Here is a 25,083-nt window from a genome sequence, read left to right as displayed (position 1 = left end):
TTTATTAGTAATTTAATTTAATTCCAAGATTCATGACACTTAATTTCCATATTTATGTGTTAGGTATCGTTATAGGGATGTTTAATTTTATTTTCCAAGAATTTGGATGGCAAGGCCACCAATTCCTTCATTTAAATAGATATTAATTATATATTAAAATTATCAGAAAAACATTAAAAATATTAATTTAATATTTTTTTCACAGAAAAAAGCCTTCAATTAAACTCATGTGCCAATTAATTCCAATGATGGGATAAAAGATTTCATGTAACAAATTATTTATATGAAAAAAAAAAGTAATGTTTAGCCAGATGAATATTTTTTTTTAATGTAATAAAGGATTTGAAAATGCACATTATACCTTAATTACTACAATAATCAAGAAGGTGGGAGATATAGAATTTCACGTCCACCATTTACAATGCACAAGCCATGTGCATAAACATGCGAGGAAGATTTGCAAAGGAATGTATGTTCCCACCACAAATGATCTTCATCCTTCACAACTGCAAGTAATAATTTCTCTGGTAACTAAGATGGTGTTTGTTTTCGTGTTCTAAAAATACTTTTTAAAAAAATAGTTTTATTTATTTAATATTTTTTAGTAATTTTATATTATTTTGATATGCAGATATCATAAATAATTTTAAAAAAATCAAAAAAATTATTTTGATACATTTCCAAGTGAAATCACTTTGAAAAGCAACCGCTACCACACTCTCAAACACCCCAAAATCTAGATTGATATAGCGGTTAAGCATGGAGCCTGGACCTTGTCCCCAAAGGATGTAACGTGATGGCAAAGAGCTTGAAATCTGCACAGCAGGTCTCGAGTTCGAGTCAGGGTGTGCACCTCTTGTAAGAACCTGGGACAACCGCTCACCTGGACCCACAAAGTGTACTTTTTGGGAGGTGAAGTTTTCTCGAATCCAAAAAAAAATGGAGCCTAGACCGGTCTAGATTAAAGAAAAAATAGAGAAAGAAATTAGTCTAGTTTAACCCTTTAAAAACCTAGGTTAATTTCAAATCTGGTCATTTAGATGAAATTTGATCAAAAACTCCTTTTTTTTTTTCAAACTAATATTATTTTAATATTTTTTAAATAAAATACTTTGGATGACATAGGTTAATCCTCGAAACTTAATCTTGCCATAGACAATCCCAAGTTGGCTTTGGAAATCTATAGAACTCCGTCGTTTTAATTTACCTCAATTAACCCGTAATTAAAATGGGATCCATTTCGAGCGGCTGTAAAACCCGTATAGTTTCATAAAATAGTCCACTTATAATATTGAAGTCAATAATTTGGTCCTAAAGAGAAAAAGAAGTCAACAATTTGGGCCAGCCTATGTGTGATTTTTGTTGATTTTTCCTTAAAGTTTAGCAAGTTTTATTACCTTTTTCCCCTTAATATTATCTTATTTTTAAATCAACTTCTGGTAAAGCTACTATTATCTGAGTTAATGTTGAAAACGCCGGGTTTTATCTATAATAAAATATAAAAATAGAATTATTTTCCCCCATGAGATAATGAAAAAATAATTAGTAGAAAATTAGTAAATAATTAGTTAAGTTAATTCCATTTCTATGCAGACATTTTTTATCCATTTTTTTCTTACCAATCCACACTGACCCTTCTCTCTATTTTCCGATTCTCAATTTTTTTTACTATTTGCAATCATTATGATATTATGATTTTTTTATGGAGTAATTATATGGTAAAATATTTTTTATTAAAATAATATATTTTTTATTTTTAAAATTTATTTTTGACATCAACATATCTAAACAATTTAAAAAATAAAAAAATAATTTAAAACAAAAAAATATTAATTTTTTAAAAAAATATTTTTCATCTAAAAAACAAACCGAAAGTAAATATTTAAGACCGCCCTAGCTATTTTCACATGGCACTCATAATCTCTTCTCCTTTCTGGTCCAAGCAAAAATAATAATAATAATAATAATAATTAAAAATAAAATCTTTGTTATTTTTCTGCCCAACAAGATCAAGAACACCAACCAAATTTTTCTAGAATACTGATTAGGTATGGCCTTAATTTTATTTAATTCCATGTTTCCTATTAATATAGTGAGAGGATAATATGATTTATCACCATGGACCAACCAGCAACAAAGGATGTGACAAATTTTGAGCAAGGAATTGAATTAGAAGATGCAAAACTATGGGTGAAGCCCCTAGGAATTAATTAAAATACATAAAGAAATATATATAATTAATTAACAGCTTAGATTGCTTGCTGGCTTCCAAAGACATCAGGGAGCTCAAGAGTGTCACTTTCAATGCAAGTTAGTGCGTGGCTGTTTTTTTAATTAAAAATATATTTAAATAATATTTTTTAAAATTTTTTAAAATTAAAATCATTGAAAATATCTAAAATATTTTAATTTAATGCTAATAGTTTAAAAGGTAATTTCAGCTAAAAAACAAATATTCTTTATATTTAACTAAAAAAATAAAAAGTATTTGTATTGATGGCTTCTTTTCCCTTTGGTCCTTGAAAGTTGGTGGGAGAAGAATACAATAAGATTTAAGTAATGTTGGGGCAAAAGGGAAGATAGCAGGCATGGAATAATGTAATGCAGAAGGTGCCGAGGAGCCTTTCGACTCTTAGGTTTTGCGTTTATTTTTTTAGGTCTGCTTTGTGCATGCCACGATTTTTTAATGAAAAATATAATAATATAATGTTGTTTTTTTATATTTTTAATATTAACATATTAAAATCATCTAAGTAGGTTGGCAAATTGTGGCCTTAAATTATATTTTTAATATTATACATAAAACTAAACACCCATTAACATCCATTCAAGAAATCATGAAGTGGTTGGCAATGTACTTATTTGTTTTAATGGGAAGAGGTGTCTTTGAATCAATTTATATTTCTAATATCCCCTTACAGTTGAAGATAATCTCTAAAACTTAATGATTATTTCATTGAGATTTTACTTTTTTCTATAAAAAAAGTTTTTTATAGTTAAAAAGGGGTGCACTTTGGCCCAAAATTATACATAAAACTTTGCATTGTTGATTGTACAATTTGTGAGGGCATTACATGCTGCAGCCCCAGGCACAAACACTTGACGCAAGGACAATTAATTCCCAACCACAAAAGTTCCAAGGCTGCAGGGGGGTTGCGCCTCCGACTGTGGACACCTAGTGCTTAGGTTGTCATGCCTTGGCGTTGGGGTCATACACGCGAGTTGCCTGGCCAACCAAGCTAGCAAGGTCCGCTGGCAAGACCCCTTTATGTTGGGCCAGGCATCGAAACCCAGCTGTCTTGGGTCCGGACGTAAACCCCAAACCCAAAACAAACATTCTTGGGTTCGGCCACGAACTCATCCCCCAACCCTCTTGGCTCATGACAACAAAGGACCTACACCAAAATACGCTTGGGTCCAGATAGAGACCCAGCCCCCAACCCCTTTGGGTCCGCACTCCAACCCCACCCCAAATCCTTTGGGGTCCTAACTAGGAAGGACCCAATCCCCTTGGGTCCAGACATGGACCTAGCCCCCTAGCCCCCTACCCCCTTGGGTCCGCACTCCAACCCCAACCCAACCCATTTGGGTTATGGACAGGGAAGGGCCTGCACCCAAACCCATTTGGAATGGACCCCAAACCCAACCCCCTTGGGTCCGGAGTCCAAACCTTACCCAAACCCCTTTGATCCGGACAAGGAAGGACCCAAACCCAAACTTCCTTGGATACGGATAACGACCCCACCCCACCCCAAACTAATTGGGGTGCAGACAGGGAAAGACCCATCCCAAACCCCTTTGCATCCGAAACCATACCCCAAACCCAACCCCTGTGGCGCATATACGGTACTGCCTTCGTGCGAGGCAGGCCCGAGCGCCACCTGGATTTGCTTTCGGCTTTAAATGATTGCTTTAAGGCTTGGTTGTGGCAAACTACAAGTCATCCAAGTATCTGACCTCTAACGGTAATCCATATAAACCACCAAGGAGAGATCTCATAAACTCATTTAGAAGAGAGAGATTATTATGCCTTTGAGTTCTAACTCTTTTTTTTTAATGTTTGCTATGTGTTTTATATTGTACAATTTAGTACACAAAAAATAAAAGGCACAACATTTTATGTATATGAAAACCTGAAAACCCTATAAATAATAAAATATCAATTTGTCCACTATATAATATTACATATATTATTTCAGAATAATTTTAGAAATTCATAAAATCAAGTCCTTACTTGATTTTTCAAGGTCTAGAATTGTAATTCTTTGTATAAATTACATTATAATCCTCAATTTCTAAAATTTATTTACAATCAAGTCACACTTGATTAATCATCTCATTTTAATTTCTGACTAAAAGTTTTTATGTGTGTGACCCATTAGGTTCTCTAATAACTTGACCCAAGTATAAATAATAATTCTAAATAAAATAGAATTAAATTAATTAATTTATTATCAATTCAACAATTGATTCATTTATATTTTAAAAAAAACAAGTATAATGTCTGTTAATCTATCATGGTCCCAAATATATTATAAAAGTCACAAGTGATTTGATTTAACCTTTTAATAATCAATTTTCAAGTGTAATTATTGTCTTTTCATAAATAATGTTTTAATTTAAACATTATAGCATTGAGTGTGTCTACTATGTCAAATCATGTTTGTTCTCAACACCATAGTCATTGATTTTTTAAATAAAATTTAAAACTATTTACGAATCTCATTTCAATTTGTGCAAGGTTTTACAATCAATATTATTTGAGAATAAACAAAACATTTTCTTTAATTCACCTAAGGTGATAAATTCTCTCTTGATTATTCAAATATCTTCATATAGTTCATGTTATAACTAATATTTGTTTGTTTGTTACCTTTGATTAGGACAACATATAGCAGGATCAAACCATAATATTCTCTATATAAAATAATTTAATTATCTTAAGTCTAAGGATCAAGTAATCTCTCCACGTGGAATTATTATACGGATCAGTTCAGTATACATAAAATCTAACAAACACTTACACATTAGTTCTAAGTATCTCTCATATATTAGCTTATGAGAGATAACTAGAACTAATATGTATCAGTTTCAACAACTTCAATTAATATTCATTTTTAATAGAGCATTTATAACAAATTTATAATTTTCTTTGCAAAGTATTTTTATCTCAAGAACTTATCCTTACTCTAGATTTATTAATTAAATATTTGATGAATATTAAAAATAAATAAATCTCTCTCTCTCTCTCTCTCTCTCTCTCTCTCTCTCTCTCTCTCTCTCTCTCTCTCTCTCTCTCTCTCTCTCACACACACACACACACACACACACACACACACACACACACTAACTAACTAACTAACTAACTATACATTGGCTAGACCAACTCCCATATGCTTGGGTAGGGAACGTCTAGTTATCAGCATGAAAGCCAAGTTCTTGCAGATTCACACATGACACTACATTGGCTAGACCAACTCCCATATGCTTGGGTACACTATACATTGGCTAGACCAACTCCCATATGCTTGGGTAGGGAACGTCTAGTTATCAGCATGAAAGCCAAGTTCTTGCAGATTCACACATGACACTACATTGGCTAGACCAACTCCCATATGCTTGGGTAGGGAACGTCTAGTTATCAGCATGAAAGCCAAGTTCTTGCAGATTCACACATGTTACCATAGCCTGGACTGCATCACCTTTAAGCATGTGTTTCTTGATAATCTCATTGCATTTCCACGCTTCAGAGGGCAAGAAGCAGTCGAGTTCATTGACAAAACAATCTCCAATGGTTTAAAACTTTTGTTTCTCATTCTCCTTTCGCCTGTTCACTGCTCCTCCTCTCTTTCAATCTAGCCGATGGATTTTGTAAGGAGAGAGAACGCACAGGCAACTTGTGGGGCAAGAAATTGGGGACCAAGAGATTCTCGAAGAATAAGGTAAGCTGAACATTCATTTAAGCTAAAAGACAGGAAAAAAGACATCATTAATGGAGAAAATTGGGCCCCTTCAATGGGAAAGTAACAAAATTTTCAACTGTGGTACACGACTTGAAATCTAAATTTGGGAAGCTGGAAAATGTAAAGACTCGTTGATCTCGAGTGTCCTCTCTGAGAGAGACTTAATGGGCACTCAAGAAATACAAAAGCTTCATGTTTCTAGCATAACAAGCAAAGATCATGAGGAAACCTTGGAAAATATACAACTCTTTTAAATTATCTGTTCTTCCTGGTCTGCTGCTGAAATGCGGTAATCTTTGAATTTCAGTGAATTATGGAAAGCCAAAGGGCGGAATGGTTTGGTTTCGTGGGCTCCACAAGGCTGCACAACTTCCCATGAGGGCTAATGAGAATTTTGCTCTAATTAAGAGAGCAAACTCTCACAAGCCTGAATATTAGAACCCTGTGTTGCCAACACTTCTTGCCCAGAAGGGTTTGAATTGATGCTCATCATGGCACTGCTAAATATAGCTTTCCTGAACCTGTCATCTTCCACCTTCTTCAGAACTTCCTTAAACACCTCGAAGTCCAGACCCTGAGCCACAACCAAGCTCCCAAGAATCTCACCAAAGTTATTTGGTGCTTTGGGTAAATCAATGCCAATATCATCCAACGATGAGCCATAAAGAAGACATCCAGTTCCAATATCTCTAGCTGTGAGGACATCTTTAGTGAGCAAGAATTCAAGAAGCTTTACGACAGGTTCCACACAGGGTGGGCTCTTCTCCAGTGCAAGAGAAATAGCTTCTTTAGCAACCTCAGGGTGAAAACTAGTATCTTTCAACTCCTCCACACATTGAAGTGCTTCATCAAGAATTCGAACACTGAAATATTCTTCCAGCAGAGAAATGGTTTTTCTGCGAAGATCATCAGGATTTGACCTTGTAGTAGGAGCAAGAGGCTTCTGAGGAGAAGGAATTGCTGACACAGCTGGAGCAACAGGCTTAGGAGTTTGACCTGCAGGTTCAGTTCTTGTACCAAAACCAGGTCGGGAAGGAGCACCACTGCCCTGCAATAGCAGACTTGGTTTCCCAGCTATGACGCCACCACTTCCCTGAGGTAGAAGTCTTGCATTAAGTGGTGGTGATTTGTTGATCAGGGAAGTGGGGACATGCCCGGCAACGTGGGTTGGGCCAAAACTATTGCCCCTTGGCATTGCTCTAGATCTAGGAACTTCCCAGTTGTCAGCATCAAGCCCAGGCATTCCAGGCATTTTCATCATCCCAGGCATTCCAGGCATCATACCCCCTGAGCCAGGTCGGCCAATGGGGAAACCAGCAGGGCCCACACCCCCAGTAACATTACGACCATTTCTCATGACTGCAGTTGCACCTGGACGCAATCCGAGATTCTTCTCAGCTTCTGAATGGATTTCAGAGATGGTCTTTGCTTTAACCTGCCACAGAAATAGTTCAGTACAGAAGCACTCAGTTTTTAAACAAACATCAAACGAAATCTATGCAGCATTACCGTCCTCTACATGAGTACATGTGCTAAGAAATCAGTAACAAGTATGAACTAACCCTGGTGCCCCCACCTCCAAAACAATAAACCAAAGAAGAAAAGTAGGGAGAGCATGGAAAATTAACCTCTTCACGTCTAGGGACCCAGCTATTAGCCCGAAGATCAAGTACATCACGAACCATGAACCTACACCGTGGTGCAAGATGTGGATTTGTTGTCAACTCCTTCAACCTGCTGAAATAAACATCGTTAACTCGCCGAGCTTTTGGGTTTTCATCCAGTTGCTTGCCTATGGTGTTGAAAAATTGACATATTGCCTCGACATTTTCTTCTGCTGGGCAAGTTTTACTGTCATTGCCCAATAATTCCTGCATCACACAAGATACCCACACTCAGCAATCTAATTACTGCAAAGAAAAACAATGAGAAACAAATTGGTTCTAATAAGCACCTGAACAATATGGTGGACAATCTTTTCAGGCACCATCTTCTGCTTCAAAAGTTCCCCAATAAGGCGCATGTTCCCCATAGTTCGCAGCTTAACCAATCGTTCCTTATCCCTGCGTTCCATTTCTTGTTCAGGAGCAGTCAACTTGCTAATTTCTGCCCTCAGATTGCCAGCACCTTCAAATGCCTCCTGGCAATTGTTCAAAAGAATCCGCTTAAAAGTGATTTCTTTCCCACCAGGCTCATCAGATGGGAATGGAGGAAGCTTCTCATTAAGGTCAGAGCATAAAAGAGCATACATGGGACAGAATGTGGGCTCCAGCACTGCCTTGTCAAATATTAGTGAGATAACACCCTGAAATACAAACAGCTCCAGTTCTATTATCAACTATAAAATTAAAAAGTGCTGAAAATCCAACGTGCTTAAGCGATGTATAATGGGAACCTTTAAAATATCAGGTGTCGTAATTCCAGAGTCAATCAGTTGCCCCTTGAGAACATCAAACTTCTCTGGTGTCAATTTGTTTAATATACTGCACCGCAAATACAGCACTAGTTACAACATAAATCCACTACAAGAAGCCGCTGCATTAACCACATTCAAAAATTGTTTCCAAGGTCAAAGCCTCTAAAAATCTGGGTCTTTTTCTTGGAGGAATGTTAAGAGTAACAGATCAACTAAATGACCACATACCCTTTCACTGTCTTCAAGACACGTTCCTCCTCAGAGAGATTGCCTCTTCGAACTGACCATGGCACTTCAGCCTTGATCAGAGCAGGAGCAGGCCCTACCTGGTTTGAACAAGATGTTAAGACCATTGTTTCAAAAAATATTGAAATAATGCTAAAAATGCATTAAAATGACAATGGACATCATTTCTTTATCACACAGGCAGTGTTAATACCTTTTGCATTATTATAAACAGGCAAACTATGAATTTCAGAATGATCTAGCTAAAAAGTTACCCGCTGGTTAGCAGTGATTTGAGCACTTGCAAACTGGGAGTTTAGCTGGTCTTGCCTGTTGTAAAACTCCTTATTTTCTCGAATTGCTTCCCGAGATCTGTCCTCTCCAAAAGCTGCTGACCTACCACGCCAATCACGGTTGTCTGGCTCAGAATAACGACTCTGAGATTGAGGTTGGAGCTACACAAAGTTGAAAAATAGATTATTAAAGTTATAATTTTTCGGTATCTATAAACATAAACATGAGAAGAAAAGACTTGTCAGGCATAGGCACCGAAATGAAGAAGAAATGAGAAAAGGATAGAAAATCACAAAAGCCACAGCTTGACAGCAACACCTAATTTTGACATTTATATTGACAGTATAAAGAGAACATGAAGAAAAGGCATAATCTGAATACTTACGCTGCCATCTGCATGGCTCCAAGTTTGATCCTCGCCAACAAACTCGGACTCAATTTCTTGTCTGATCTTCAGAATATCCTCTGGAACATTTTCAACCTATAAAAAAGGAGTGGCCACATAAAGTTAAGATGTAAACCAATTTGCGTTTATTAAATAGGTTCAATGAAGAAGTATTAAAGCAGTTGCTCCATATTATATACCTCAACAAATGCAACAAAAAAAGAAGAAAAGAAGACCAACTATCCATATTCCAGCCTCAAAACTAGAAAACAATCTTCCACACAATTACCTCTTTAAGTTGCAACAGTTGGTCTCGCGTGTAGCGAATGCGCTCGTGGTCTTCAAACCGCAATTCACCAGTCTACTCCAAAATAGCAATCAATCAGCAAAATCAAAGCATGTTTCATATAGCCTTCAATGGAAATAATTAGAAAACATGTCCAAAAAGGAAGCCAATTCATTGGAATTAAATGCATAAAAATAAAAACCCCAAAGACTAATCAACAAACTAAACTATCTACCAACCCAATCACAAATCCTATATCAGAAAAAACAGATACCAGGAAACCAACATGCCAATCACATGCAGTCTGTATGACGACTAAAAAAGAGGGAAGAGGAAAGAAACTAAACTAAGGAAAAAAAGGGAAATCAAATTTATTTTGTTTGGATTAAGAGAGGTGAGAGTTATGAAGTTTTCTTTGTGTATTGATGGAAAAGAAAGGGGAAAATTTGTTTAAGGGATACAATGAGCAAAATGCAGTCAACTTTTTCATTTCCTCCCATCTACGGTGGAAAACTTTTGTGTGTCAAAAAGGAAAGTCAATGCTTCCCTTCCTTTCTTTTCCATCTAAAGGAAAGGAAAGTGGTTTAATTTCATCTGTATTACTCTTTTCCATTCCTTTCCCTAAAATCATTTACACTGATAAAGAAAAGACTAAAAAAAGGCGAACACAACCATACTGCATCCTCCAAGGGGTGTTTTCATGTAATGTAGGTTCTTTATGGGCATCACTAAACTCCTTGAAAACCCACCTAAATCCCACATAAACATTGCTGTGTGTCCATATTTACAGCAGGTAACACAAAAACTAAAGTGCCCCGCCAAGAATTTGGACAATCTAATCACATTCTCACTTACAATTTTCACATTACTACAAAGATTACTTCTTTTTAACAACAACAAAAATGGCAATAAAAACTTGTAAAATAAAAAAAAACTTTTAACGTAATTACACAGAAGAAATCACAATAAAAAAAACTGTAAAAAACAATGAAAGGATTGAATCTTTTCAAAAACCCGGATCTAAGAACATGAAAAACGAAAGATAGATTGAGTCTCTTTTGGTACCTTGAAAGAAGGGAAAGATTGAGAGGCATCAGAAAGCGAAGCAGAAGCAGGCTCAAAGCGAGAGGTGGAAAATCTGGTGCCACGGGGACCACCATTGCTACCTCCTCCTGGTCTCAAGCTTATCACCGTTGTCTGATCTGCCTGCATAACTTAAACCGCAATTGTTTAGAGAGATAGGGTTTTGAAATGAGGGATTTTATTCTAATTAATTTAGGGGTAAGGAGAAGAGGGATTTTGGTTTTCCCTCCCTGTCTGCAAGAGAGAAAGAGGAGGCTGGAGCCGTGAGAAAAAACCCTTTTTATGGTGCTCCCACTAGCTGTTACTTCTTTTTGTATTTTTTTTTTTTAATTTTGGTGATCTTGACGTTTTATTATTTATTTTTTCTATTTTTTTATTTTTGATAAAATTTTTTATTTTTTTATTTTTTATAAAAAAACATTATGTCCGAAACTTATTAGAAAATTCATGAAATATTTTTTTTTGGTGTAAAACATTTTTATTTATAAATGCTTTTTAGTCTAAAACTTGATAAGGCGAGGATTTAATAAATAAAATTGGTGAGAGAATATCCTAAATATTAAGATATGAAAAAAATAAAAATATTTAATTTTGATGTATTTACAGGTGAAAGCACTTTAAAAAATAACGTTTACAATAATTATTGTGATACATCGTGTTTTTTAAAAGTTTTTTTAGCTTGGAAATAAATTGAAATAATTCTTTTTCATGTTTATTTTTATATAAACACATCAAAACCATTGGAAAATACTAAAAAAACATTAATAAGATGTATTTTCAAGCCAAATACGTTTTTAAAATGCCCAAACACAAAACACGCTCGCATTTTAGTCTCTTTTCCTTGTAAAAAGACAAGACTCGTGAGCTGTAAAGATCCTATAAATCCTTCAAAAAAAAAAGTTTATAATCTCAACTTTTTACTATATATTTATTTTAAGAGTTTCTTTAAAATATTATTATTTTTTCTTTTAAAAAAATATTTATTTAAATACTGGAGAGTCCTTAAATCTATCAAATATGATATTTTATAGGTATCAAATCATCAATTACTTTGACTTATCATACATCAAGTATTTATTACTAGCCATCTTGACTAAGTAAAATAAATCAAATTGATAAAATTAAAAAATTAATCAATTATCCAACATGTAAATTTTACTACTAATCTATTTATATTTTGTTTTTTTGAACATCATAGTAAACAAATAAAAAAAGAAAGAAAACTATACACCAAAAACCTTGTGACTAGGCAGACCAGGCATAACATGTGCTCTTGTTTTTATTTTTATATATATACTATAATTAGAAGTATTTTTTAAAAAAATATTTTTTCTGATGTTAAGTCTAGAATAAAATCAAATTTTGATTGACATGTAGATTATTCTAACTGTAAAGATAATTGTTAAAAAAATTTAAAATATCCTTAAATCATCTTTTACATATAAAAAATAATTTTGCCTGGCTGGTATTTTGAAATTCCTTTCATATTCCATTGATGCATTAACCAAAAGTTTATCTCTCTTGAACTTTTGCTGAAACATGAATCTTATTATCTAGATTAATCATCCAAGTGTCATTAGCAAAATTATTAAATCAGGTCATCGGAAAGATTATCCTATATTAATATAACTTAATAAAAAGAGATTTTATTTTAATATTTTTAAAAAATAAAATGATATCATTTAATAAAATTAAATAAAGTTTCATCTAGATTAATCAGGTCAATTCTCATCTAATTTAGTATGTATTTTAGTAACATGATGCAAAATGCTTCAAAAATAATTTTTAACAAAGATTGCATGTGTTTTCTATAATTTTTTTATTTTTCACTTTATTATATTAAAATTATTTTAAAATATCTAAAAAATATTAATAAATAATTTTTTTTAAAGTGAATTAAACTACATTACCCAACACTCCATCTAATTTAAGAATAATGTGATGTAGAATATTTTTTAAATATATTAAAATAAATTTTTATTTTTAATATAAACGAATCCAAAGATTCCAAACTATATATCTATATATATATATATATATATATATATATATATAACACTCTTTTAAAAAACAATTAAAAAAAACAATTTCAGACCCGCTCTTCATCCACCATATCAAGCTAGATATGTTAAGAGTCAGTGTTCGGACACGCTCGATGCCCCTGTGCCAAAAACATTCAAGACAGAGAAAGACCACGTGGGACATTAACTTCAGTCCCGCAGAGAATCCAAGTTCCAGTTCCAATTTCCACCTCCAGTTCACGTTCCATGAGGAGTGAGGACACAAACATAAGCTTGTCTCACTCTCTCTCGAAACTCTCACCAACTCCCAAAATCCGCTAAGCAAGCATTAACACATGGCTTCCTTAACTTTCTCTGCAACTTTCCCTTCTTTATCTTTACCAGGTGTGAACATCCAGTCCAATAAAACAAGCCCAACAATGGCTTCCTTTGTCTCAGCCATCAAGTCCTCACCTGTGTCATCTAAATCTGCTTTTTGCAACATGGGTTCTCTCTACAATCTCCAAATCTTCCTGGTTTTGCCTCTAAAGCTCCTTCCCTTGGTGTTTTTGCTAGAGCTACCACTGAGAAGTCTGTCATGATTTCACTGTGAAGGTTGTAGCTCTTTTGAGAAAGTTCACGTGTTGCAACAACTGATTCAGTTGTTTACCTTGTGGTGTTTATGAGTTCTGAAAAATAGCTTCTTCTTATTTTTGCTGCGATGAAAACATTGGACTTTGTTGTGTGTATGAGTGTGTGTTGCTTGCAGTTATTAGGTCAAATTGTTAGAGTGAAAGATGAATATTTGCTGCGTAATCATCAACAAAACTTAAACTTTGAGATAATTGGTATGTATGAAACAGGCCAAATTGTTATTATATGCTGCATGCAATGGTGAAAGTTTTGAACTTGACATATTTTTGGACTGCCTGTATTGGCAGACAGCGTCTAATAATCAAAGGTCACTTATTTTGAGTTGATTGTTTTCTTCTTTATAGGTTTCTGCCCCCCTGGAATATAGTGTTTGTGCCTGTAAGATTTGAAGTTTTTGATTCATAATTGCCTATGAAATGTAAAGTGGGGAATGACTTTTTCCATTTACTCTACGCAGGATATTGATGGGAAGGATGTTCCTCTTAGCAAATTTAAGCGGAAAGTTCTCTTGATTGTTAATGTTGCTTCGAAATGGTACTCTCTCCTTCAACAATGTTTTCTTTAGTGATCTGGTTTGTTAGCGTTTGGTTACCGTGCGAAGATGAGGACATAAGAGAAACTCTTTGTAGTTTGTACTTCATGAGACAAATTTATTTTATGTTATCTTTCTTCAATCTCACACGTTCTATGTATCTTTCCCTTCTATCCTATGACACTAACCAAATTAATGTAGTTTAAGTAGCTATCTGATTAGATTCTATGCTTGTAAAACGGACCAGATTTTTCATTTAACTGAACTTTGTGCTGAAACATGAGATCTTAATGGAAGTGCTTGCTCTGACTCACAGTGGTTTTGCATCAACAAATTATTCAGAACTCACACACCTATATGAGAAGTACAAGACTGAAGGTAAGCTAATATTTTTCAAGGAAAACATTTGGTTTTTTGGCATTTTGGTACCCGCACTCTGATTGTTGTGGAAAGAATATCTGTTTCAGTAAGTTTAATAATACCTTTGCAATGAGGCTGTCATTTGAATTGGTGTTGATCTTTCTCTCTGTTTGATATCTTCTTGCTTGCTCCTGGCTCTCAAAGCCTTTACACATCTAAACATGTGATGTGGCCCGATTTGTGCTAGGGAGTGATAGAATTCTGGTGTTTGAGTACTATTAGAATAGGGATCTGTCTGTCTCATGCGTGTTATGTACATATAATTTCTGCTACCCCTTTTTAACGAGCAATCTAATGTTTTGTCATGCATCTAAAGCTCTTCTGACTTTTTATTCGCATGGTGTCCTTCAACCAGAGGACATTGAAAATTTGCAAGATCATGGCTGGCTCCTTGCTTTGTTAAGACTGTAACAGTAACAATATGGTCAGATCAATAAAGCATTCATGGACACATATCAATACAAGGAAGAGAATATCTATAGGGAATAGGGATATTCCCATACCTGCACCATTGTGTAGCCTCTACGTATCATTTCTTTAATCGATTTGAAAAATTTAAAGCTCAGTGAAAATATTTCTTTTTCGTTGAATCGATGAAGCAGCACGGACTATATTACTTGCATTGCAGGATTTGAAATTCTGGCTTTTCCTTGCAATCAGTTTGGTGGGCAAGAACCTGGATCGAACCCTGAAATTAAACAATTTGCTTGTGCCAGGTACAAAGCAGAATTTCCAATATTCGATAAGGTATGCAGAATTATTTCTCTCCTGTCAGTAAAATGTCTCTTGGAAAAAGAACAATTAATTACTCAAGGTGTTGCACAACAGGTTGGTGTGAATGGACCAAGTACAGCTCCAGTTTATCAGTTTCTGAAATCAAGTGCTGGAGGATTTTTAGGTGGCCTGATCAAGTGGAACTTGGAGAAGTTCTTGGTGGACAAAAACAGCAAGGTTGTGGAGCGACATCCACTGCCAACATCACCTTTTCAAATCAAGTTACATTTCCTCTTCTGCTTTCAAGCCTTTTGATTTCCTTAGAATTCTTCTAATTGACATGATTGATAGGAAGTGGTAAAAACTAACATCTGTTCTATAAAACATGCTATCTGCCTAAAAAAAAAATTAATGTCTTCACAATTCATGTATCAATCGGTTTTCTTAATTTTTCTTCTCCTCTTTTGCTGTTCCAGAAGGACATTCAGAAGCTCATCGTGGAATGCATGTTTGTCATCAGTGTTAAAGGAAGAAAAACAAATCAATACATGTAAATTTGTGCTCCAGTCATCACAGTTTATCCACAAGTGTTTTCTGCAATAGGAATCTGAGAAAACTTTGTTTAAATTGCCAGAAATTTTGAAGTTGTTTCCTTTGTTCATATTGTTTTTGGTGTCATCTTCTTTTTTCCAACCTCCCATCAAGTGTTTGCCTCTCAGCTTGTTTAATTTTCAGTAACATTCCCTGCTAGATTCGAAGATTACTTCTTTACCAAAGAACACAACGTTTCATTGAAGGACATGGAGAATTAGAGCAAGTTGCACCCATGGTCAACGGAAGAAAATAAAATATTGGTCAGCTGATGCAGTCAATCAGGACTTGTGTTATGTAAGAATATCGACCAAAGATCTTTGAAGATTATTATTATGGTCTTCAACCTGAAAGATTGTTGTTGTTGATGTCCTCAATATACATTCACTAATTAGACAGTCAATGGATTGATATTAATGGTTAATAGATTAATGTTAATAGTTACTAATATAGGAGGATAATTTAGCAGTTACCAGGTGACAAAAACGCATATCTTTGGTGCGTGTTCGGATTAGATTGAAATTGTTTTTAGATATTTTTAAGAGTATATTTAGTTAAAAAAAATATTATTTTTTTTTAGTATTATTTAATAGTTTTGATGTATTGATGTTTAAAATAAATAAATAAAATCAAAGAATTATTTTAAAAATCACCCAGCTACAATTCTCCAAACGCATATGGTAAAATAACGTTGTCTGCACATGGCAAGCTGTGATTCTAGGATTCCACGCTAGGATTTTTCTCACAGCATCTACTTGCCAATTCATTAAGCATTAAACAGCACGTGGAGGATCAAAGACCGCCAAACACCATTTTAGAGTTATTGAAGTCAACACAGATTGCTTCTCGACCACTCCTTAATATATTCATTCTCAAAGAACATATCATTTTTTAGGACAGACCTTCCTAAGCCCTCAACATGGATCCCCTTGAGACCCAAGAACTAGTTGGGAAACCTCCAACAGATTCTTCTAAAGAGGCCTTGCCCATTTCAGAACAAGATCAAGGGCATCAGTCATCAGAAACACGTGCCAGAGCAAGTCCTCTATCCATCTTTATGGAACCATTTCAATGGTTACAAATGCTCTCTTCCCAGCTAAACCCAACATTCATTTTTGGTGTAGTTGTGGTTTATGGTCTTAGCCAGGGCTTCTCTGGATCTTTCTTTAAAGTTGTCACAGACTTCTACTGGAAAGATGTTCAAAAGGTTCAACCATCAGCAGTGCAGTTGTACATAGGCCTATACTACATCCCATGGGTCATGAAACCAATTTGGGGCCTCTTGACTGATGTTCTTCCAGTCAGAGGATATAAAAGAAGGCCATACTTTTTAGTGGCTGGTGTTCTTGGTTGTGTCTCAGCGTTGATGGTAGCTACTCTTGGTAAGGTGCCTATTGCTGTGGCATTGAGTTGCTTGATAGGTATAACTGCTGGGGTTGCAATAGCAGATGTGACTATTGATGCATGTATTGCAAAAAACAGTATTGAGATCAGGTCTTTGGCGCCAGACATGCAGTCTCTTTGTGGGATTTGTTCTTCACTTGGGGCTTTGATTGGTTACTCTTCCAGTGGTTTTTTTGTTCACCATCTTGGACCTCAGGCAGGTTTATATTTTTCATTGAATTAATTTGTTCTTTCCTATTGTTCTTTTCTTGATAGGGAAATTCATGTTTTTGTAGGCATCATTGGTTCTTTTGGCAGTCCCACCGGCTATATTGATAGTGTTGGGGTTTGTGATCTATGAAGTGAGATCTACAACTCTCCAATCTGAGAAGAAGAAGGTAACAAATCCACCTTATTTTCATTTTCTAAACTGTTCTTCAAATTCTACAATTAATGATTCAGAACAACTTCTCCATTACTGAAAAATAACTGGATAAGGACCTGGCTTTCTTATATCAGGGACAACTTGACAGTTTGTGTATCACGGAATGCATTGTTCATATGGCAGGCGCCAATGTAGTTGTTTTTGCATTCAATGTGTGCTTATTGACTTTGTTTAAGTTGAATTTTCTCTGGTTTGTTTGGTCATAAAAGCACCCACTTGAAGCTGAAAATTCCTATGCCAATAGCCTGTTCGCATGCCAATTTAAGCTTCTATAAACTAAATTGTGTTAGTTGTTGTCTACCCTAGTTGTCACCTTCCATTCTAACAGATTCCTTCTCCTTCCCCAGATATCAACTAGAAAACAATTAAAGAATTATAAGCAATAATTTGGTCTCTCTGTCTTGTTGTCCACTCTCTAGAAGCCTCCTTGAATAATTAATTGTTGAACAATCTCTTAATTAGGATCAAGGGGAGGTTTCTTCTTCTAGTTTTTATTTTTTCGACTGGAGGGCTGAAACTCCTTGCTGATTTCAGTGGATAAGAAATGGTTTACCTGTATTATCTACTGACAGTTATCAATTCTCTATTCAAACCACTTTTGTGTGGTTGCTTCTACGTTTTGAAACAACCACACCAAAACAATTATATTAAAAATGTAATTTATTTTTGATGCGCCAGTACAATTCACGTTCTAAACGAAGTAGCTCCAAGCTATATTTTTCTCCTTTACTATTCAATGTTTTAGTAAACAGTGCAGTTTACTCGCACTATAACAGTACGAGTGAATTGCACTTTTCACTTAAAATAATAAATAATGCAGGTGAAATTTAATTCACTTACGTGAACAGTTTTTTTTCAGTGTGTTTATTTTTTATACAGTTTTTTTTTAGAGTGAATTAAATTCACTCACACTATTATGTGAACAATATTTTTTTTCCTGAAAAACTAGTGTAAAGTGAATTAAATTCAATCTCAATTTTAGCCACAAGTTTTAACTAAACATATATAAATATCAAACCAACCTCAACTAAAAATACTTTTTATAAAACAATTTTTTTCAAATCACAACCACAAAAACTACTACGATACCAAACATACATACGAAAATGAGTTTTCGTTTGTTTTTTTGTTTTATAGTGTTTGGTTTACTATAAAAAGTTGTAGTTTAAATAGTATGTCTCATTAATAACTGAGATCTGATCTTAATTATTATGAAGCAATTTTAACTTGGTTTTTTTAGGTATGATCTCAGTTATTAATTTATCTTTGTAAGTTTATTTCTTTCAAAACAAATAAAGAATTGTTGAAAATACAAGTGAGAACAAAATAACCTTGACCTTTACCTTTCTTTAAATTTATCTTTGCCGACAAAAAAAGAAAAGAAAAGAAAGAGAGAACCATTAGCAATACACATGCCAGAATGAGCTCTTAATAAATAATTTGCTATACTTTAGCAAAATCTTTAATAAAGAGGTAATTAATGGAACAAAAATATAATTTTAATGTCACATTATTGTATTAATGATGTATTAATAATCTAGTGTACAATAATATAATTCAAAATTACAAAATTACTATGTTTTTTTCAGTTATTTTATTATTAACAACACTTCTAACAATAATTTTAACCAAACATCTTTTAATTGTTTTTTATATAACAATAATTTCAACCGTATTTTTAACCAAATACATATTTTAATCCAACCAACCAAAACAAAAAATGATTTTCTTAAACCTATTTTTTTTAAAACCATAATCACAAAAACTATAACAATACCAAACACATTAACATGTTAGTTGTAAATTCTGTTTTTTATATAACAATAATTTCAACTGTATTTTTAACCAAACACATATTTTAATTTAACCAATCACAACAAAAAATGATTTTCTTAAACCTATTTTTTTAAAACAATAACCATAAAAACTACCACAATACCAAACACATTAACATGTTAGTTGTAAATTCTGTGTTCTTTCATTGCCATTAGCTATGAAATTAAGCACAGGCAGTTCTTTGCTTAATTACTTGCTCTAAACCAAGTTTGTGTGGCAAGAATTCCAGCTGGAGTCATTTTAGCTAGGGAGAGTTTATTTTCTTTTTAGCTATTTATGTAATTTAAACTTGAACTGTTGCATAAGGAATTACCTCTTGAATGCAAGTGGTAAATTACTCAAGGAGTTTCGAAATCATTAATATATGATGACTTGTGCCTTTCATTTAAACTTCTGGAATGATGTTTTTGCAGGCAGTGGAGGACTTACAAATAGCATTAAGGGGCATGTCGAAAACTATTAAGCTGCCGCAAGTGTGGAAGCCATCACTGTACATGTATCTATCTTTGGCTCTCAGTATAAGCACTCATGAAGGGCAATTTTATTGGTATACAGATCCAAAAGCTGGCCCTGCATTCTCACAGGTTCACACTACTTTCTATAAACTAATCAATCTTGAATCCTTTGACAAGTCTTGACGTTACACATTAGATTAAATCACAGCGAGCAATTCTCTATCCAATGTTTTCCTGTGAACAGGAGTTTGTCGGGATGATTTATGCAGTTGGTGCATTGGCTTCCATAGCGGGGGTCTTGATATATCAGAAGACTCTGAAGGACTATCCATTCAGAAGCCTACTCCTTTATGCACAACTCCTATATGGCATGTCCGGAATGCTCGATGTTATCTTTTTCCTTCGATGGAACTTAGTCATTGGAATTCCTGATTACTTCTTTGTAATTATGGAAGAATGTGTCTCTCGAATCATATCCAGAATTAGGTGGATCCCAATGATTGTTTTAAGCACTCGGCTATGTCCTCTAGGCATTGAAGGGACTTTTTTTGCACTGTTGATGTGCATCGATAGTCTTGGCTCGCTCTCTTCCAAATGGGGTGGAGGAGTTGTTCTTCATCTGTTTCATGTAACAAGAACTGATTTCACAAACTTATGGTTGGCCATTCTCATAAGAAATTTTCTGAGGTTTGCAACAATAGGTTTGATCTTTCTTGTTCCCAAGGGTGATCGAGAGGATGACTTGATTCCCCCGGATATTTTGACAGCAAATTCTGATGCAAGTCTAGATGATGATGGCTTGGAACTTGCTCCTGTCAAGGAGACAAGTGAAGAAGCCCGGTTGCTTCTTGACGAAGAGAATTCATTGAAACTTAAATGATGTACAAATTTTTGAATGAGAATCTGATATAAATACACTTTAGCGTTTGGCTATGATGAAGATATTGAAGATGTATTTATCAAAAGGTTCCTCTTACAACTCTACCACTCATGCAAGCAGTAAGTGTAGTCTATATATATATCCAAGAAGTACAAATCTGCTATAGTAAATTTAGTTGATATTGTGCCTAGGAGAGATATAACTGTCGTGATTGATTCTTACAATCAATTGACTGTTACATGCTTGGATATTGGCTGGCATTGTGGGATCTGTTTGTTGCAGGATTCTCGCCATTATCTCTGATACGCCCCCGCAAGATAGGGCTGCCGTCAGCAAGACCAATCTTGAACCGCAACTGTTCTGTGCGATGCTTAGACAGAGGCTTGGAGAGAAGATCCGCAAGCTAATCTTGAGTGTGAACATGATGAACTTCCAGCATGCCTTTTTGAACCATATCATGGACAAATGCAGGTCAATTTGAATGTGTTTCATGCGAGAATGTTGCACTGGATTAAGACTAAGTTCAGTAGCACCCAAGTTGTCACAGAGTAATGTTGGCGGCGAAGAGATAGGGAGGCCGAGTTCCTGACATAGGGACACTAACCAAATTGTTTCAGATCCTGCTCTGGAAAGGGCCCTATACTCTGCCTCCATTGATGATCTGGCAATAGCCCTTTGTTTATGCGAACTCCAGGAGATGAGATTTGGACCTAGGAAACAAATGGAGGTAGATGTTGAGCTCCTGCTATCATAGTTTCCTGCCCAATCAACATTGCTGTAGGTGGTTAAGACTGAGTTTAGGTTTTTGCGGATATGAATGCCATGATAAATGGTCTGCTTCAAATAGCGCAGTAGTCTCTTTGCTGCTGTCCAATGCATGACAGCGGGCTTACGTATAAATTGCGAAAGTTCGTTAACGACAACTGCTATGTCTTGACGTGACGTGACGTGACGTGACGTGACGTGTGTGTGTGTGTGTGTGTGTGTGAGAGAGAGAGAGAGAGAGAGAGAGAGAGAGAGAGAGACCAATGGGTATTGTGGATTCTGCCCATGAGTTCTTTTTTTTTATCCTTTTTCTTTTTCTTAATCTTGCTCTTTAAAGGCTCGATGAGAGACTAACTTGACTAAAATTATTAATAAATAGCATAATTGAAAGACATAGGTGAGCAAGATATAATTTTTTAGAGGTAATTTAATTATTTTATTATGTATAAAAAAATCTCTTAAAATAATTTTTTAAAATTTTAATTATGTAATGAAGTCATTTCATCATAAATAAAATTCATAAAAAAATAAACACACCCCCATCATATCACTGTAGTAGACAAATGGCATTACAAAATGATAAAAATGCTCCCAACTACTATGTATTTAGTTTGTTTTAGTTAGGGGTGATTATTTTCGGTTTGATTCAGTTTTTATCAAGAAAAGTAACCAAACCAAAATTAAAAAAAAAACAAAGAGAAATTGGTTCAAACCGGTTTGACTTGGTTTTTTTTTTATTTGGCTAGGTTTTTTTTTATTTTTTTTTTGTTTTGGTTTAGTTCAGTTTTTTCAGTTTCAGGCTTATAAAACCGAATCGAACCGGTTGGTTTTTTCAAAATTTTAATCGGTTTTTTTTCAAAGTTCGGTTTTTTCGGTTATTTTTTTTCTAGTTTTCTCGATCTAATCGATTTTTTAATTTTTTTTCTCACCTCTAGTTTTAGTAGGGGCAAATTGGGAAAAACACATTGTTGATCATCCATATTGTGTTTCCCTTTACTTATAATAATATAATCTGGAACTTAATTAACAAGGTTTGTATTTTATAGCTTTGAAACCATAGTTTTTAGACCCGGTCCGGTCCAAGGCTCGGGTTTCGAGTTTGACCGGGTGGCCTAGGTCAATTCTTTTTTTTTAAATCAAAACGATGTCGTTTTAGTAAAAAAAAGTCAACATGTTACAATCAGGTTTTTGACCGAGTCTTGCTGAGTCAACCAAATTACATCAAATTTTTATTATTTTTTTTAAATTTAATCCAATTTTTATTATAGACACAATCATATATATAAAAAAAGCCTAGAAAATTAACGTGGCAAATTTATAGTGGCTGTTTATAATTGTAGGACCCACAAACTTTTCTCAAAGAATTATTTTCAGTCTCCTTTCATTTCATACCAAGAAAAAGGCCATAAACCCTTGCCCTAAAGAATCCACAGCTTCCGCTTGCAATTCAAGCTATGGTACCCGAATTTCTCCTCTTATTTTCATTATTTACTAAATCCCCATTTCGATTCTATTTCAAATCCATAATTTTTTCTCAATCTCGTTTTCTATTTCTAAATCAGGGTTTCGAAATAATTGAATGAGATTTAAATTTTTGTTTGATTGAATTGTAAATTATTGAACTTTTTAGTTTCTTAAGAAATGGGCTTTTGTTAATTTTGGTTAAGTTTCATGCTTTGCTTCTTCTTCTTTGGTTGTTTTTGACTGGTTATGTTTTCGATGTGTAGGCAAATAGGCACACTATAGTTTTGATGCAGACCTCTCAAAATAGAGCTACCAGAACTTTCATGGATTATGACTCCATAAGTCAAGCTATGGATGGTATGTGAGCTATGTCCTGCTGTTGTTGTGTTACTGTGGAGTTTTTTGTTGATTATGATTGGCTCTGTGAGATTTTATTTTTATTTTGAAGATTGGAGTAGATATAGTAGCTTGTTAGGCTTAAAGGGTTTTTGTGTTTTTCGTTTATTTATGCCCTCAGTCAGGAAGGGTTTTTCCTCCTCTCATGTTTGTTGCTTTTAACATAGTACCTGTGTCAATATAGAGTGCAGAAGTAATGGAATTGGTGTAATGGATTGTGGGTTTATGGTTGTGTTGTGCAATTTACAGCTTAAGTAGCTTTGTCAACTTCATTCAGCCATCTTAGTTGCTGTAGTTACATGAATATTGTTATCTCTTTGTCAGTCAACCCCGTATTCCCTTGTTAGGGTTATTGATTCTCCTTCCCTCGTCTACTTTTGATACAGGTTATACTCTCTTCATTTACTTTTACTCCCTTTAGTTTTTTAGCAGGAAATGAAGATAGTTGGTATTTTATACACTGTGTTTGGAAGTGGATTGGTTCTGTTCTGATCACGTGACATCTTAATGTTATTTGGTAGTCCAGCTTTTCATTTTATCCTAAAGGCCCAAACCATCTGTCTGTGCTTGTATAATGGCTGAGGTGACTCTTAAGAAATAGGCTGTCAAATTATGAAATGAACCCATCATAAGCTTTTTAACCATTTGCTTAGCGCTTAGATTTACTTTTCAATGAATGTAATGTTGTTAAAATTTCCCTACTCATTGAGGTTTTTTGTCGTGAGCATTTGTAGGTATTTGTGCACTATACGAAAGGAAGCTCAAGGACCTAAATCCAGCCAACAGAAACATCACTTATGATATTGGAGATCTCTACAATTTCATTGATGGCCTTGCAGACATGAGCGCATTAGTGTATTTCTCTCTCCTTCCCTCCCTCCACTCACACACACATCCAAAGACTTTGAAGCTGGCTATTGAATACCTTTAGACGTCCATGTCTACTATCATGCTTGGGTAGCTAAGAGTATTGCATTTTGACTCTCAAAATTATTTTTACTGGGAGGTGAAAATATTTAATGTGCATTTACATATCCATGAACCTGGCTGGTGAAGAGTATGTATTCCTGCCATCACATTCAATGTCAATCTTCTTCCCAAGCAGTTGTGTACTTGTGTTGATTGCCAAGAAAATTTTCTTCAATTAAACACTGTTAGCAAATGGCCCACAAAACTTAGATTTCATCTTGTTTGAGAATGAGAGTTTTCTATTGGAAAGACTAAGGAACCTCGGGCCATTTGGGCTAATGCTTGAAGGGAAAATAAGGCATTTATTACTAAGCTGGGTCATTCTGCTGTCTCTTTATATTCATCGAGCCAACTACATTCCAACTCTAATATTGATATCCAGGGGAGAAGCATGGAAATTCGCTTGATTTTTTGAATGAGATGTAGCTTTATGTAATTAGCACAAAGACTCGCATGGATTTTTTATGATTGCTTTTGCGGGATAGCTGATGTCCTGTTTATTTATTTCTGTGTTGCAGTTATGAGCACTCAATTCAGGCCTACCTTCCAAATGACAGACAGTGGATCAAACAGCGGCTGCTTCAACATCTTAAGAGATTGGCACACTAAAATGATAACTAGTATTCAAGTTTTCTGCGAGTTGAATCCAATAGAAATGCGAAATATATTAAAGTGCGATTCAATGTATTGCGTAGGCTTTGTTCTAAATCCCATGTTGTTTGATTTGGAAATTGTATCGCTTCTCTGTTCATCTCACTATCTTTCCAACATGCATGTATAATCATAACAATTGAAGCTTTGCTCAGGTTGCTGATGAGGCCACTTTTGTTGTTTGGCTAGTGTATTTTTATGTCAAGATCTTTCAGTACACTTGGTAAAACTTCAAATTTGCCCATTGCCCAAATAATTAATTTTCAGAAATTGTCA

At 34.7% G+C, this 25,083-nt stretch overlaps 3 protein-coding genes, 1 non-coding gene and 1 pseudogene across 4 annotated transcripts; 3 read left to right on the top strand and 2 right to left on the bottom strand.

Annotated features, from left to right (window-relative positions):
* Positions 1 to 5,958: 5,958 nt before the first annotated feature.
* LOC133674475 (eukaryotic translation initiation factor-like) lies at positions 5,959 to 10,937 on the bottom strand. The gene is made up of 9 exons (XM_062095586.1): positions 10,635 to 10,937; positions 9,573 to 9,644; positions 9,284 to 9,379; positions 8,880 to 9,059; positions 8,608 to 8,705; positions 8,359 to 8,446; positions 7,918 to 8,268; positions 7,592 to 7,834; positions 5,959 to 7,398 (listed from the first exon to the last, which is right to left on the bottom strand). Exons 1-9 carry the CDS (start codon positions 10,779 to 10,781, stop codon positions 6,367 to 6,369), a joined length of 2,307 nt encoding a protein of 768 aa, XP_061951570.1. The 5' UTR covers positions 10,782 to 10,937; the 3' UTR covers positions 5,959 to 6,366.
* LOC133674984 (small nucleolar RNA snoR103) lies at positions 10,268 to 10,378 on the bottom strand. Its single transcript, XR_009835312.1, has one exon. It is a non-coding gene; the product is annotated as a small nucleolar RNA snoR103 (small nucleolar RNA).
* Positions 10,938 to 12,821: 1,884 nt separating the features above from the next.
* On the top strand, positions 12,822 to 15,633 carry LOC133674207 (phospholipid hydroperoxide glutathione peroxidase 1, chloroplastic-like; annotated as a pseudogene).
* Positions 15,634 to 16,233: 600 nt separating this feature from the next.
* Positions 16,234 to 20,647, top strand: LOC133674206 (probable folate-biopterin transporter 6). The gene is made up of 4 exons (XM_062095226.1): positions 16,234 to 17,163; positions 17,243 to 17,344; positions 19,641 to 19,811; positions 19,927 to 20,647. Exons 1-4 carry the CDS (start codon positions 16,483 to 16,485, stop codon positions 20,560 to 20,562), a joined length of 1,590 nt encoding a protein of 529 aa, XP_061951210.1. The 5' UTR covers positions 16,234 to 16,482; the 3' UTR covers positions 20,563 to 20,647.
* Positions 20,648 to 22,653: 2,006 nt separating this feature from the next.
* LOC133674076 (enhancer of rudimentary homolog) lies at positions 22,654 to 25,083 on the top strand. The gene is made up of 4 exons (XM_062095045.1): positions 22,654 to 22,784; positions 23,055 to 23,148; positions 23,922 to 24,042; positions 24,675 to 25,083. The coding sequence occupies exons 1-4, from the start codon at positions 22,782 to 22,784 to the stop codon at positions 24,763 to 24,765; spliced, it is 309 nt and encodes a 102-aa protein (XP_061951029.1). The 5' UTR covers positions 22,654 to 22,781; the 3' UTR covers positions 24,766 to 25,083.

This window comes from Populus nigra, chromosome 15 (genome assembly GCF_951802175.1).
Source record: "Populus nigra chromosome 15, ddPopNigr1.1, whole genome shotgun sequence".
NCBI lineage: Eukaryota > Viridiplantae > Streptophyta > Magnoliopsida > Malpighiales > Salicaceae > Populus > Populus nigra.
The sequence above is the reverse complement of the archived record's forward strand: the minus strand, read 5'-3'. Positions and strand labels throughout refer to the sequence as shown.

What these genes read in the sequence shown, in the direction of transcription:
- LOC133674475 (XM_062095586.1), bottom strand. Translation starts at nt 10,781, where the DNA reads ATGCAGGCAGATCAGACAACGGTGATAAGCTTGAGACCAGGAGGAGGT. An exon ending in AATCTTTCCCTTCTTTCAAG is followed by an intron (nt 9,645 to 10,634) that starts GTACCAAAAGAG and finishes ATTTTGGAGTAG; the next exon opens with ACTGGTGAATTGCGGTTTGA. An exon ending in CGACACCTGATATTTTAAAG is followed by an intron (nt 8,269 to 8,358) that starts GTTCCCATTATA and finishes TTTGTATTTCAG; the next exon opens with GGTGTTATCTCACTAATATT.
- LOC133674206 (XM_062095226.1), top strand. Translation starts at nt 16,483, where the DNA reads ATGGATCCCCTTGAGACCCAAGAACTAGTTGGGAAACCTCCAACAGAT. An exon ending in TTCACCATCTTGGACCTCAG is followed by an intron (nt 17,164 to 17,242) that starts GCAGGTTTATAT and finishes ATGTTTTTGTAG; the next exon opens with GCATCATTGGTTCTTTTGGC. An exon ending in CTGGCCCTGCATTCTCACAG is followed by an intron (nt 19,812 to 19,926) that starts GTTCACACTACT and finishes TCCTGTGAACAG; the next exon opens with GAGTTTGTCGGGATGATTTA.
- LOC133674076 (XM_062095045.1), top strand. An exon ending in CATAAGTCAAGCTATGGATG is followed by an intron (nt 23,149 to 23,921) that starts GTATGTGAGCTA and finishes GAGCATTTGTAG; the next exon opens with GTATTTGTGCACTATACGAA. An exon ending in GCAGACATGAGCGCATTAGT is followed by an intron (nt 24,043 to 24,674) that starts GTATTTCTCTCT and finishes TCTGTGTTGCAG; the next exon opens with TTATGAGCACTCAATTCAGG.